The 15447-nt window shown below is 35.8% G+C and overlaps 1 protein-coding gene and 2 long non-coding RNA genes across 4 annotated transcripts; 1 reads left to right on the forward strand and 2 right to left on the reverse strand.

Annotated features, from left to right (window-relative positions):
* Positions 1 to 356: 356 nt before the first annotated feature.
* Positions 357 to 3287, reverse strand: LOC135156914 (uncharacterized). Its single transcript, XR_010295969.1, has 3 exons — positions 3147 to 3287; positions 1951 to 2086; positions 357 to 1465 (listed from the first exon to the last, which is right to left on the reverse strand). It is a non-coding gene; the product is annotated as an uncharacterized LOC135156914 (long non-coding RNA).
* Positions 3288 to 4239: 952 nt separating this feature from the next.
* LOC129275708 (uncharacterized) lies at positions 4240 to 4938 on the forward strand. Its single transcript, XM_054912203.2, has one exon. It carries the CDS (start codon positions 4240 to 4242, stop codon positions 4936 to 4938), a length of 699 nt encoding a protein of 232 aa, XP_054768178.2.
* A 6218-nt stretch (positions 4939 to 11156) lies between these two features.
* Positions 11157 to 15200, reverse strand: LOC129279199 (uncharacterized). Of its 2 annotated transcripts, none has more exons than XR_010295914.1 (4): positions 15038 to 15200; positions 12609 to 12748; positions 11899 to 12043; positions 11157 to 11300 (listed from the first exon to the last, which is right to left on the reverse strand). It is a non-coding gene; the product is annotated as an uncharacterized LOC129279199 (long non-coding RNA). The 2 variants fall into 2 exon arrangements; XR_010295913.1 differs by having other exon boundaries at positions 11157 to 11303; positions 15038 to 15199.
* Positions 15201 to 15447: the final 247 nt, after the last annotated feature.

Raw genomic sequence — 15447 nt, forward strand, 5'->3', positions numbered from 1 at the left:
GAAAATTACCAAGATAAAAAAATTCAATTCAAAATTAACATGTTTATTAAGGAATCCATTTTCTAAAACATTGACATAAACATAAAAATAATGATTAGCGTCTACCAAGCATTAAATTGTATTTTAAAAATAAAGGCAAAGCATAGCTAAAAAAAGGGCTGTTACTGGGTGGGGGTAGTATGGTGTGGGTAAATGTACAAAAATAGGATTAAGTACATTTTTCTGCATTGTACAATGTTTGTTAAAAAGATTTCAGTCAAAGGATCTCGATGAGCCTATAGTTAATATTCCATAAAAGAGCATAACAATCTTTTGATATTTGTTTATTTTTTCCACAAAAGTTTGTCAATTAAAAAAAAGAAGGTAAATTCCTTTCAAATTTGCTGACAAGAAATAGACTACTGATGTGAGAGCACTCCTCATAAGGGGGGGGGGGGGCACAATGCCAGAATCTACCTAAAGAGTGCCTTCCCCAATAAATACATTAGCGAATCATTAACAAAATTTGATTTTGTCTACTGTCACTGTGGTTAGAATTCAATCTATTTTTAAAATATAGTCTATTTATACATTATTACAGTGGTAACCCATTTCACATTTTGTTAAAGTAAGATAACCATAAATGCAACTTAATAACCCTACATAATTTATAAAGACTTGTAATCATGGTCACTTTGCCCCCAGCCTTTATTAGGTAACATAAAAAACCCTTAATTTCTTGCTCAGCCATGTTACCATAATTGTCATAATGACAAGATTACAATAGTAATAACTTGTTTATGAAATGAGGTCCAGCAGTGATACTAACATTATTTCTTAATCTTCTGATCACCTATATTATCATTTCGCTATGCATGATTTTTATTTCAAAATACAATATTTTTTGTCTTATATATTTACAACCTTAAGTATGTCACTAAAAGAAGACTTATTCTGATATTGAATAGGCCTTTAAACTGGAAAATATTTATTTTCATAAAAACTACTAAGAACTAGTAGAAGTATGAAATATCAATAAAAGGTGATACATTTGCCCGTTGGAAAAAGATTTCTTACTTGTATTTTGTGTAAAATTTTATACCAAAACTTGTATACTTCAATGTCATTGCCCGGTTATGCAGGGGCCGTGGAAGCGGGGGGGGGGGAGCCCCCACTTTTTTCCAAAGCCATGTACAAGAACGTAAAAATGACCATACGATTGTGATTTTTTGCATGGTTAGCCCCCCACTTTGAAAATCGTTCCGAGGCCCCTGTGATGAACCTGAACTTGTACTGCACTCTTTTCTACAGATGTGTAGTTTAAGTTACGTTACATTCAATGCTTTATTAATATATTTATTTCAAATTAATTCAATTTTAATGTGTAATTGAAATGAAGTAACTACTTTTTATTTACTTGGCCTTCATATCTCTTCTTGGCACTTGTTGTGATACCAGTACTTAAACAGCTTGGGAAGTGGGAAACCTGCATGGTATAAAAGAGAAAAGAAAATAAGCTGTAAATTATTTTTACTCATCTAGTCCAGTTTATCAAAAAAAGATGTAAACTCTATTTTATACTCTTCAGTGATAAAACAAGATTAGCACATGCAGTCACTTTCATTTCACATCCAGATAAATTCATATATCAATATAACTATCTACAGTTTGTTTTGATAATAAATTAATTCAAATATTTATTAGAATTTTGTGAAAACTGAATAATATCTTGCTTTTATTTGCAAATGCATGTATAGACAGGAGATATGGATAATTAGTATGCAGTGTTGAAAATGGAAATACTGGTGAATCTGAATTCAAACAAATATTAACTCACACATTACATGATATCGCATCATGTTTCAGCACAATTGGCCATAGCCGACCCCCCCCCCCCCCCCGGGGGAAAATTATTATTTTTTTTTTTTTTTTGGGGGGGGGAGGTGATGAGCTTAGATACAGTCAGCATACCTTGCAATTTTTCCATTTAGATATCCTGTTCCTCATTAGATTGTAACTACATGAACTAACACTTGCTGATCTGCATGGTTCTCAATTTTGTACTTCTGACTCAATGTGAACTGCTAAGAACTTGGTCCCATTGGATCTGCAATTAACAATTTAAAGTTGAGAGTTTTAGAGATAAATGAAATTACTCTTCTTAAAAAAATATTTTTGAAATTTCCAGCTGCCCATATATCCCAGGCCTATGTATGAATATTCCAAACTAGAACAAAAAAATTACCTGGACCCAAAACTTAATTCTCTATCACATAGAGACATAGGCCTACCTCACTCTGTTTATAAAAGTTAAATGATTCCAACCACATATTGCTACAGCTGTGTATAGCTGAATCAGGACCTGTCTATGCTGGGCCTGTATAACTAAAGAATCACATATCACATTTGAATGAAGTAAACACTAAGAACGTTTTCAGATTACCACCCCAGGCCATCCTGTTCAAATAGACTTGATTTAGGTCTAGGGCAGGCTACGCCATTTCATTCAAATCTAAGACTAAGTAACACTTAACACTAATAACAGACACTAATGCTAAATCAATTGTATTTCAACACTGATTATTCTGAAGTAAAACGTTCCTGAATAAAATAAACTGCTTAGAATTATACTTATTCATATGAAGATGAAATAGCGGGGATGGACTAGGCCTAAACTTCAAATTTCAAGCTTGAAGTTTGGGCCTAGTCCGTCCCCGCTATTTTCATACCCCATGACTACATCGACAATCTCGCTAGCCGGCTAGCACCGGCGATATCAAAGGCCGGATCCCGCTCTGACCATATCCTTGCATTGACCTAAATTTGAATAGGCCTAAAATCGACAGTTTGTCGTTACTAAAACAGGAGGTCGGAAACAAGTCCACATCTACCTCTGATAATTGTCTAATTACAATAAAACAGGTTTACTTATATTGGACCTACATGAAGCATTCCGATGAATGTCTATATCTACGACAAACTATATATCCCTAGAAACTCCATGATGATCACACTTTTCTTATTTGGAAGTCAGGCAAAGGAATGATTGAAATTGAGGTTTACATACCATTACCGGTACTAAAGCAAGACAGGATGAGCCCCGAACCCCGGCAAACACATTACAAATTTGCAAGTGAGATCAAATGATGAAAATGAGCGTAACTTACTTTTATTCCTATGGAATGTCATTAGATTAGTATTGATGTTCCCTCCAAGATTTTCTGCTCCAATGAAGTTAACTCAGAAACCATGATTTCGAACATCAATTCTATAAACAGATAATTAGTCTAGCTATTTCGTTTCAGAAACTTGAAATTCGCAGAGTCCAAAAGAACGACACTGTGCACAGATATCGTAGGGAGTTGTGGGACGGAAAAAAATGTTTAATGCATGAGGACATGAATAAAACATTAGCGTTTTATCCAATCATACAAGTGCATTATGCGTATTTTGACGTCATTCTCATGAATAAAACATTGACCCTCCAAAATCAACCTTCAAATTGTCCGCCGGCAGCCATGTTGGCTATGTACAAAACCTATGGGAAATAAAAACGCGCGGAAAGAGTTCCCTCTCTAGCTCCCTTCGGGAGCTTACGTATACGTAAGATCGTATCTCTGTGAGATAGGACCGGATAGGACACCGATAACGCCCTCGCGCGTCCGTTCTCTCACCGACACAGATCCGATCTTGTCGCGGGTCCGTAACTTCATCTTACAAGGATGGCCTACAGCAGATGAATTACAAGATAAGGCATTCGGTCCGTATTTGAATAGAAAAAATGAATTGAGTGTCCATGAGGGGGTAATATTGTGGGGAGCTCGCGCGGTGCTTCCTCTGAAATGTCGAGAAGCAATGATGGAAGAATTGCATGATGCACATCCAGGGATAGTGCGTATGAAGGCAATGGCGAGAAGTTGCGTATGGTGGCCACAGATTGACAAAAATTTGGAGCGTAAAGTAAAATCTTGCGAAAAATGTCAATCACACCAGCGACAACCGTCGAAAGCTCCACCCCATCAGTGGGAATATCCAAGTAAACCGTGGTCGCGAATTCATGTCGATTACGCAGGTCCAGTAGAAGGGAAAATGTTACTAGTAATAGTAGATGCGTATTCAAAATGGATAGATGTTCATATTACGAATAAATCGACTAGCGAAGCGACAATCGACAAATTGAGGGAAGTCTTTTCGGCACAAGGTCTTCCTCAAACGCTGGTTTCGGATAATGGGCCCTGTTTCACGAGTGAGGAATTCGCTATGTTCATGAAAATGAACGCAATCAATCACATTCGAGGTGCACCATATCACCCAGCCACTAATGGTCTCGCGGAAAGAGCAGTGCAAACTGTGAAAGGAGCCCTCAGAAAAATGAGTGGACCCCTTCAGACGAGATTAGCAAGGTTCTTGTTGAGTTACCGTACAACTCCACAAGCTACCACAAATCAGTCACCGGCAGAATTGCTCATGAACCGAAAGTTGCGTACTCGCATATCTTCTGTTCTGCCTGATGTGAACGCAACCGTTGAGAAGAAGCAATTCTCACAGACCGCTCACACTTCTCGCAAACTTCGCGAATTTAAGATAGGAGAAGAAGTCCTTGTGAGAAATTACGGGCGAGGTAACCAATGGCTACCCGGAAAAGTAGTCGAACGTAACGGTCCGGTATCCTATGTAGTAAATGTCAATGCCAATGGCTCGACACTGAGATGGAAACGTCATGTTGACCAACTGCGAAGTCGAATCTCGACTTCATCAACCTCGAACGACGACACCGTCCCGACACACGAAGATGACGTTATCATCCGTGATAACGAGAATGATGATCGCGATGTCAACGAAGATCAGATAGACATTCGCGCCGACCGTGAAGACGATCCTGAAGTCGAACACGATGACGGTATAAAGCATTATCCTAGACGAGAGCGGAGAAAACCAAACTATTATGGTTTTTCGTAATTTCGGATACAACAATAATTTTAATAGATCTTGTCTTGGATTATTAACTCACATATTTTTGGACCTTGTCAAAATTCCTGATTTAATTGTTTAGTTCAGTAAAACAAATTCTATTATTGAATTTATTAGTTTTAATTCTAACTTCAGTTCCTGACTGACGTATACCAGTTAATGTTTGATAATTATCAAAAGTTTCTCGAAGTTAAATTTGAATCTGGGAACTGATTTCAAAAGAAATTGTTAAATTTCAATATATAGTTTCATGACCAGTTGAATATTTACTGGTACAGTTATTGAGTTGCAAATTGAATTGGGATGTTGAAAAGGTATGTTTAATCTAAGGGGGGAGAGATGTTATATATTGATAATGATGTCATACATGATGTCATACCATGACTCACAATTGTAGCTGCTAGCTGCGCAGGCGCAATGCGGAATAAACTTGCTTTGGAATCATATACCAAGAGTATCAGACGTGTGCTTATTTATGTGCCTTAATTACTAATTACTGTAGATTAATTAGGAGTACATAACAATATTTTCATCATAGCTCACAAACACATGCATTTCATGGTGCCCACTCTTGTAAAAAGTTATAGTTTCCCCATTCGCATTGTACATGATACACTGTTAGGGCCTTTGTCGGCTGATTTGATTTTCAAAATGCAGTATTTATCACCAATATAATAAATAAAGCAAAAAAATTATATATCTCGTTAGAAATCATGTTGCCAGACAGTTTGTTCACACATCACAATATGGGCATTTTGTATCACAAGCAAAGCCAAATTTTTTCAAAATTATTTGTTCCCACTCAAATTGTTCATAATAATAGTAAGGGACGTATGGCAACCATTTGGAATATCAAAATACATCATTTATTACATGACATAAGTAATGATATATTTCGTTAGCAATCATGTTTTCAGACAGTACTTCACTCATAGATCACAGTTACATGCATTTTAGTGCTCACTCTTGTGAAATTATTTTTTTGCCCATTCATATTGTGCATAATAGAGTATACAGGAGTCTATGGCAGCCATTTTGAATACCAAGGAAATAATTATTTTGCCAAAAATTCCTGTTTTTAGACATTTACTTCTGGGTCACACAATACAGGCATTTTATAGTCAATGTGTGTGTGTAGTTTTGTGATTTCCATAGGTAATTTACATATTTTGGCGGCCATAATGGATTTTGCCAATTTGCGAAAAAATTTCAAGGTTTCGCTATAGTGTCATCATTCAGGCTTCATGGAATCAGCACCCTTGAATTGACAAGAAACCATCAAAATAAATTGCATATAATTATATATAAAAAACAGGGTCATGCCTCCTCTAGCCTGGAATACAATGTTATATCCAAAGGTAAATTACATATTTTGGCGGTCATATTGGATTTTGCCAATTTGCGAAATATGCTCAAGGTTTCGCGAGTGTCATCATTCAGGTTTCATGGAATCAGCACCCTTGAATTATCAAGAAACCATCAAAAATACATTGCATATAATTATTTTTTAAAACAAGGTCATGCCTCCTCTAGCCTGGAATACAATGTTATATCCCGAAGGTAATTTACATATTTTGGCGGCCATATTAGATTTTGCCAATTTGCGAAAAATGTTCAAGGTTTCGCGAGTATCAACATTCAGGTTTCATGGAATCAGCACCCTTGAATTGACAAGAAACCATCAAAAATACATTGCATATAAACTATATTAAAAAAGAAAGAAGGTCATGCCTCCTCTAGCCTGGACCTTATATATTTGCATAGTGATGAATCCAACATCTTAAGCAGTGTTAAGTGTTGGGTCGAACCAGCGGTAAATGCAACATTTTAAAAAGGTTTCCACTCATCCAATCTTTCAAAATGTTGTATTAACACATCGTTTTTTAGAGTGTAAATTTAATCATAAACAACCGATAAATGAAGAGCTCACTTGCAAAACGGGTTAGGTCCATTTTTCATCAAATTTGATTTTTTGGTCTCAATGTATAGATTTTTAGTAGCTCTATAAGATGATACCAAAGAAAAGTTGAAATTCCTATTTAAAAGTGATAAAAAATGGCACAGAAAAATCACTTTTTTTTCAAAAGGGGTTAGGTCCATTTCAGTTTAGTTGCAAAAAGGATTAGGTTCACACCGAATTTTTTTGGAAAAGAATATTAAAAAAAATATGAATAAAGGTAGATTTCTTTTATACCCAATTTTATGTTGTCATGGTAGGGAATCTTGAAAATTTAGTTTCGCATAAGAATATGCAATATAGGAGAATAAAAAAAATATTTTCTTGGAGTGGACCTAACCCCTTTTGCAAACAAACTGAAGAGCTCATTTGTCAAAAGGGGTTAGGTCCATTGTTCATAAATTTTATTGTTTTCTGTCTAAAAACCTCTAAGTTTTTAGTCGCTTTGATGAAAAAAAAAGAAAATTTGAAATGTACATGAAAACGTGAAAAAAGTGGCAAAGAAAAATCACTTTTTTAATCAAAATAGATTGGATTCATTTCAGTTTACTTGCAAAAGGGCTTAGGTCCACAATGATAATTTTTTAAGAATTTATAGAAAAAAAATTGAAGACAGGTAGATTTCTTTTATACCCAATTTTATGTTCACATGATAGGGTAGTACATCATGACAATTTAGTTTCTCATAAGAATATTGCAGTAAGGGAAAATAAAAAACATGGTTTTTCTCAGAATGGTCCAAAGTGGACCTAAGCCCTTTTGCAACTAAACTCTTCAAATACCGAATTTTACTTTTTCTCCGCTGTGGAATCGGCGTATATAAACATGTTATCCTTTTATTTTTTTTTACTTTACATCAGATGATGTTGTAAAAATTATTGAAAAATTACCCGTAGTCTTGGTGCCAATTAAATCGTCCTCCTGTTCAATTTCATTATCATCTTACTATGGTAGTGATAGACTTCACCCCTGAGGAGCTAGACCAGAAAGAATAGGCTGGAAGAATTAGCTTAGTGGGGGAGGGGATGGTCCATTGTTAAACTCTTCTTCTCCTCCTTCTTCTTTTTATTTTTCTTCCTTCTCTCCTTCTTCTCCCTCTCCTTCTTCTAATTCTTCTTCTTCTTCTTAATTCTTCTTCTTCATACTCTCTTTTTTTTTGTAAATACAATAATCACTTTTTACCCTTCAAACTACAGTTAAATAATGAAAAAAGACACACCCCATCCCGTATAGAAGAATTAAACATAACTCACTTTTCCCATAAACCCGCCGACTTTCTCTGACTTTGCGATCATACCAGTGATGTCATTTCCGGGATGACTCCAAATCACGTGGCCAAGATTACGCCCGCGGCCGTCCCCGACACCGTAAAGGCCCGTTTACACCGCATCCGGCACGGCGACCGTGCACGGCATTCCGGCACGGCATACGGCACGCCGTGCTGTTTTCCAGTTTCCACTGCCCCACGGCACGGCAATAAAGCCGTGCACGGATCCCGTCCAGCAGGCAAAAACCGTCCAATGTACCCATGAAAACCCAAGGCAAAGAAGCCTGCTTCAGGCGTGGCAAGAAGTAATTTGTAAGGATTTTCGTGTATCTATGTCCTATGTATAAATTAATCTTGTCTTGAATTCCACCAAGAAGCATCAATCTGACGGACTGCTCATTGGACAGACACAAATATTCTTTGTTATTCACTCATATCTATACGGGAATTGATCGTTCTATTTAAATGTAATTGAATTTTGTCATGATTAATCTTTTTATTTTACACTTTGCTTTCCATACTTCACTTCCCATTTCTATGCCATTGTCACCTGTTCATCTCATTCCTTAGTTTATCTCATTCCTTACTCCTTAGTTTATATATCAGATTCTAATGCCATTACAACTCCACATGTTTCTATTGTCTTCTCATTTATATTCAGAACATTCTTCTTCATTCATGACCTCGTGCTCATTGGTTCACCTTTCACCCTTAGTTCTTCCACTTTTCTTGATTCTTCTATTCTCTCTGTTTCTATTATATAGTTAAATTGGTTATACGAAATTATTTCTGAACATATTTGAATACGGTATATTATTTGTTTAAAGGTCAAATCCACCCAAGAATACTGTTAATTTGAATAAATAGAAAAAAGTCAAACTAGCATGATTCATGCAGAATCGGATATAAGAAAGTTATGACATTTTAAAGTTTCGCTTATTTTCACAAAAGAGTGATATGCACACCTCAGTGATATGTAAATGAGACAGTTGATGTCCCTTACTATTTCTTTTTTTTTATTGTTTGAAAAATACAATATTTCATTTATTTGACAATAATGACCAACTTGACTAAACCAATGCTAATTCTACATGTTCAGGGAGGAATTAATTGTTGTTTCTCTTGACAATGAGAAGAAAATTACATTTCATATTTCATATAAATAAAATACAAAATAAATAGTGAGCGAGTGACGTTATCAGTCTCCTCATTTGCATACCGATCAGGATGTGTATATAACTGTTTTGTGAAAATTAAGCGAAACTTTAAAATGTCATAACTTTCTTATTTTACATCTGAAATTGATGATATTTTCAGTGTTATGCTTGTTGGATATTTCTCTTTTATTCAAATCAACTTTTTTGTTGGGGTGGACTTGTTTTTTTAAAGCAATGCCAAGTGAGGTCTGGCCCAATAAATAAGAGCAACACTGGACTTCATTTTGTCGACATCTTTATTTTGAGTTTAGTTCAGCTCCAAATATATTTTAGGTTCTTCAGCAATCTACATTATATTTGTTGTTGAAAAAAAAGTGATGCTCATTAATTTATTACAGAAAAAAATAATACGAGATATATAAACAACAAAAAATGCATGGGGCGTCAAAAAATTTCTTGAAGATGAATGTATTCTTTTTATTTCACAATCAACTTTCTTTTGTCAGTATTCTTCATGTCCAGGGGTCCATTTCAAAAGTACATTAACATTATGGCAACTACCATGGAAACCACAATTATAATTGGATGTTGCGCCATATTAAAGACAAAGTTATGATAGTTGTACCTCTCTATGAAACAGGCAACAGGAGTGTCATTGCCATTCTGTTTAGAGATGAAATTTTGTTTCTAACATTTTGTCATATTTCAAACAATCCTAGATCTCTGTTTCCAAAATAAAACATTAGTCCAGAAACGTTCCGTCCAGTACCCATCATTTTTATTTTCACAGTAACTGGTTTCATGTATTGATATTTGATAGTGCATTACTAGTGATCATGTTAATACATGTATTTGCATGAACCAAATTTCTGTGATGTGCAAAATGCTCAACTTCTCTTATCTGTGAACAAATCCTGAATTTAAATTCAAGTATAATTTAAGAAATAAATATATTTTTAATAAATGGTGAACATGCTCAGACGATATTTTCCAGATCTACAAAAGAGGAAGATCATAATCCTTCACAATCGTAATTTCTGCAAATTGAGACTGACTTGCAACTGTAACAATGGGAGATGTACATTGGCGGTGGAAGCCAAAAAATAAAAAAAAGGTTATCAACTAAAAAATTAGGGGGGGGACCTGTCCCCGCTTCCGCTGCCTATGGAGATGTCAAAGTGAAAAATTCAAGTGGAAATTAGAATAACACATTTAATGGTGTCGTTGTTTATAATACGATATCAGTCATTAAAAATGTAGATTTCCTGCAAATGATTTATTTCATATGGATTTATCATAAGTAATTCAGATGTAATCATATATACACCGCTTTTAATTTGTTGGTGATGCTGCATGTCTGACTTGCATCTTTTATGTTACAATCGAAAGAGTATTGAGTGATGTCAGAGCATAGAGCTATTAGCTCCATGGTCAGAGGGAATAAGATATCAGCTCTCTTTTTAGCGGTGGAGCATAGCAAGTTAGAGCACTTTCCGTTAACTTTTTTTTTAATCTACGAAACATATTTGGATTCTTAAATTGTGAGATGTTTATAACATCAATAAGAATCGACTTGGAGTTAGATGACACAAAAACTTTAATTCCTATAGTAGTATGTTCAATGTTCAGACGACCGAAATTTAACCTCATAGCAATGGAGCTGGCATTGAGGTAACTTTTACAGTGTGGGACAATGGGGAACAAGCTGGAGAAAAATTTATCTACAGTTATGTTGTCACCATGACTATCAGCGCTTTGAAAATACTGCAACATTGTGTCCTCGATTTGAAGTGAAGTTGGGACTTGAAGACTGGACTGATGCGGACGTGCCTGAGGATGATGACGAGGAAGACTGACCCACGTTGTGGACAGATGTCACCCACCATTCTCCTGCTCAGTTTCTTCCTGCTTGGTACAGGCTTCTCCTGGTGTGTCCACATCAAACACAGGATCCAAGATTGAACTTGTTCTGCTGACAGAAAAATCATATGTTCAAATTTATTTCATATGTTTTACTCATAATAATGAATACTAAAAAAATCGACTCTCATGTACCAAGTCGATACAGTTTGTCTGTTCTTTACTTCGATATTCGAAACATCTTTAGTTTTATTTTATTATATTATATTTTTTTAAGGGTAATTTTCTGAAGGCAAATGGCTCTCACTTCAAGGAAATGCAACACCCATTAACCTGTACTATTTTACACAGGTAGTCAAGTACAAATATGATAAATCATATTGAATGAAAATGTGGATGTATAATTACAGGAAACGGGTTAATGTAAACATGAGAGAATGAGCCAATCATCAATGTATAATTCAAAATGATTTGTATAGTTTGTATGAGAGCGCTCATATCCACCCTGCAGAGTGCACAAAGTGCAAATTAAAACCATAGCTGTAGCCCGACCGTTTCCTGTCAGAACCCAGAAACTAAACTTGGGTTAAGTGAAGCACAATATCAGAATTCATATTTATAAAATACATTTCTTTGCATGAATTCAAATTGATATACACATATTCTCTCTTCCCTGGGATAAGAAAACAAAATATTGAATATCTTACTCTCGATTATGTATGTGGGGAAGTAGGAATTCCATTGCCTCACTGTACTTGTATTTACGTGCTGCATTTGAGGGAGCTCCGTCACCACTCTTCCTCTCCATTTCTGTCGTTTTTTAGGAAGTTGTCCCTCAACTCGCTACGTCACCTTAAAATAATGAAAAAACAACACGAAATCTAATTCCTATAACCTCTGAAAATTTTCATTTCTGTTTATGACTCATTTCAAGCCCTGCCCACCCCCCCCCCCCGAAATATTTCAATGTGAAATTGGACAACATGCTTTTGATAGTAAAGAATTTTGCCTCCATTTTTTTTGCTTGTAAAAGTGACGTGATATTTATATTACGTATTTGTGAGGAGGGGTTGGTATATATTTTTTGGTCCACATCACAAAGCAAGGTCTCTTTCTGCATTTACATACCCTTGCTCTTGTGTCTCATTTAATTTGTTATTTTTTTTAAACACCAGACTATTTTACACATGTGCAAACAATTTCAAAAATGGCCATAATGACCAAAACTTACCATTGGTATTCATTGAATTACAACAACCAGAAGTTAGCTACAGTTGTTAGATTGTGAACTTGATTTGCTTTCAAACATCCACATACAAATATAACTCTTTTACATTGTTCAATATTTTTCTTCAAATTGATAGTGAAAAAATCGTGAAGTTTGAAAAAAATTAATATGACGTAAAATGATACCAACCTGAGATTACAAGCTGACGCCCAATGTCATGTCATACATCATTTTTTTACTTCTGTATCCTTGAACAGCTCCAATCTCTTGTCATACAGGAATGGATTTTCCTACACTTCTAGGATAAGGGCTTCCTCCATGTTGGTTATCTGTCATGCAACACATTCCATATAAATTTTGTTAGCAAATAATAATAATAAAGGTTTAAAGAATTGCAAAAGCGATTAGTGAAAGGCCAGTGCCCAATCTGCAATTTCTTACATTTACATTGTAACTGGCAGGCTTGCTGATCAGGGTCCAATTTTTATAATGCACAAATAGAAATTCTCCTAATTGAAATGATTTTGCTTAGTTGTAGAGAAAAGTGATCGTCTAGAAATTCCTTCAAGAGCTTGAAATAATAATGTTTTATCATTTGAAAAGTACATGTAAACATAGGGTCATGTTAAGAAAAAAAAAGATAGAGGCACAATTTTTTGCCTCCATGAGAGCCTATAAGCTAAGCCATATGTTTTTTTAGGGATGAAATGTTTGTTGAATAAAATGTCAGCAAATTATGTCTTCTCTGTATAGTATACGTACCCAATCACTTCAGCCCCACCCCCCAAAAAAAAAAAAAAAAAAACCAAATAAGAAATAAACCAATGAAAAAAGAATGAAATTACACAAATAAAGCAATCAATTTTTGGAACAGAAATGTGCAGATTTAAAAGTTATGCCAGCACACAAAGAACATATTTCATATTGAAAAAGGGTCACTTTTGTTCTGGGGGATTTCTATTTCGGGCAAACCAGTGCCAACCCAAACCCCTTCCCATCGCCCCACGATTGAGCTGCCCCTGGATAAAGGAAAGTGCGCTCATTTTAAAATCCTTTACATAATAACAGACTGACAATTTTTGACAAACTAGAAACAATAACTTTTTTTAATGCAAGTTCTCTCCAAAAATATAGTAGCCTAAATTTAGTGACTAAGCCTAGACTCTATATTTCAATGAAAACAATGTCTAACGTTAATTAGCTAAGCCTAAATATGACGTCATATGGGGAGGATTTAGAGTCTAGGTTTTTACATTATTTATTCGTAGGCCTAGTCTTTTCCAGAGAGTTTGTGGGAAATAACTAAGTTAGCCTTACTCCTTAGCCTTCCACCATTTGTTTCGATCTAGAACAGATCGACCAGAGGGTCCCACAAAAATATGGTCAAACTGAGCAATCGGTCTAACTTCTTTCAGTTCAGGCTACCCAAGTTTCACCACTCCAGATCCCCTCTTATTAATTCCTTGCCACCCTCCTATCTGCCACTCTTGCTGCTGACAAAACGACTCAGTGCCTAGCTCTCATCTATTAATTATAGACCCTACTACTAAAACTAAAGTACTACTACTAGGCTAGGCTAGTCTATATCTTAATATAAATAATTCATCCCGGAATTCATCATATTCGTTCAGAGGTCTAACTTACATGTACTAGTGTTACTAACGTTAGACCTATGTGTAGACTCTAGACTACTGAGGCCTAACGTTAGACCAACAACGTACAGGTCTAACTTTTGTTAACGTTAGTTATAGGTCTACCTAACGTTAGATCTAACTATAACTTAGTAACGTTAGGCCTAATGTTACTGTTAGTTAGACTCTACTAAGTTTAAGTTAAAGATAAATGCCAGTTGTGGTAACGATTTCAAAATGAGTTCGTACAGTCTACAGAATCCAATGAAATGACCACCAAAGTGTCTGTTTGTATAAATAAAAAATATGTGCCAAAGGATTCCGGAAGAAAATGTGTAATTGCTGAGAAATTCGCAAATAAGCACGGGATTTGGGTCAAGCGTCGGGCCGACATTCAAAGCAATAATTTTTAATAGTACACTGTCCCACGTGCGCTTATCTGTGTTGGTGATCTTCAGTATGAACATTTTTCAGCGTAGATTTCAAGATTTCACAAAGTTCAGTTCATGTAACTGTACCAGATCTAGATCCTCGATTATATAGTGACAATTAAGCTCGGTTTTACACACTTTCTCGTGAAATCAGTGTTTCCTGCAACTACTTTCATTTATCTTTAAGTCCTAACTTTTTTTATTTAGTACTATTTAGTATTAGTAGGCCTAGGCCTAATTACGTCAGGCCAGTCTAATTGATTATCGAGTCTAACATTAGGTCTATAACGTTAGATCTAGATGTAACTTAGGCTAGGATAAACATCTAGCCTATCTAAATTAGATAGGAGCCTATATCTTGTTAGAACTTAGAGTTAGACCGAGTCTAAGCCTAGGCTAAGGCTAAGCTAACTTACGTTAGATCTTCGTTAGATCATAACGTTAGGCCCTATCCCAGGCCGGCCTTATATTATTTGGCCTTATTTCTTGTGCTCTACTTTCTGGGGCTCGGTTCTACAGTATGCGAAATGACACTTGTTCTTAATTAGTTGCTTACCAGACCAAGAATTGCAAGATCAAGTCCTCCTTCAGTCACCTCTCTTCAGCAGGTAATACACGTAGACCTACGTGTATGTGCGATTTTGCATTTAACACGTAAACTCCCATAGACTATCACCGCAGGCGATTTGTCGCTTGATCAGAAAATATGTGGGCAATGACGTAATTTATCTGGACTGTGATTGGCCAGAAGTTAAAAAACCGTGTGCCGTGCTCTGAAAATGGCTTGCTGATCGATCTGCAAATCCGGCAAATTACGCCGTGTTGTACAATACGGCACGGCACCGTTGAAGTGGAAACAGTTTCATAGGATTTAGTGGGGATCGATTTTTTTTGCCGTGCCGGATTGCCGTGGTGCCGTGCACGGTCGCCGTGCCGGATGCGGTGTAAACGGGCCTTAACGGTGTT

This window comes from Lytechinus pictus, chromosome 15, assembly GCF_037042905.1.
Source record: "Lytechinus pictus isolate F3 Inbred chromosome 15, Lp3.0, whole genome shotgun sequence".
Classification (NCBI taxonomy): domain Eukaryota; kingdom Metazoa; phylum Echinodermata; class Echinoidea; order Temnopleuroida; family Toxopneustidae; genus Lytechinus; species Lytechinus pictus.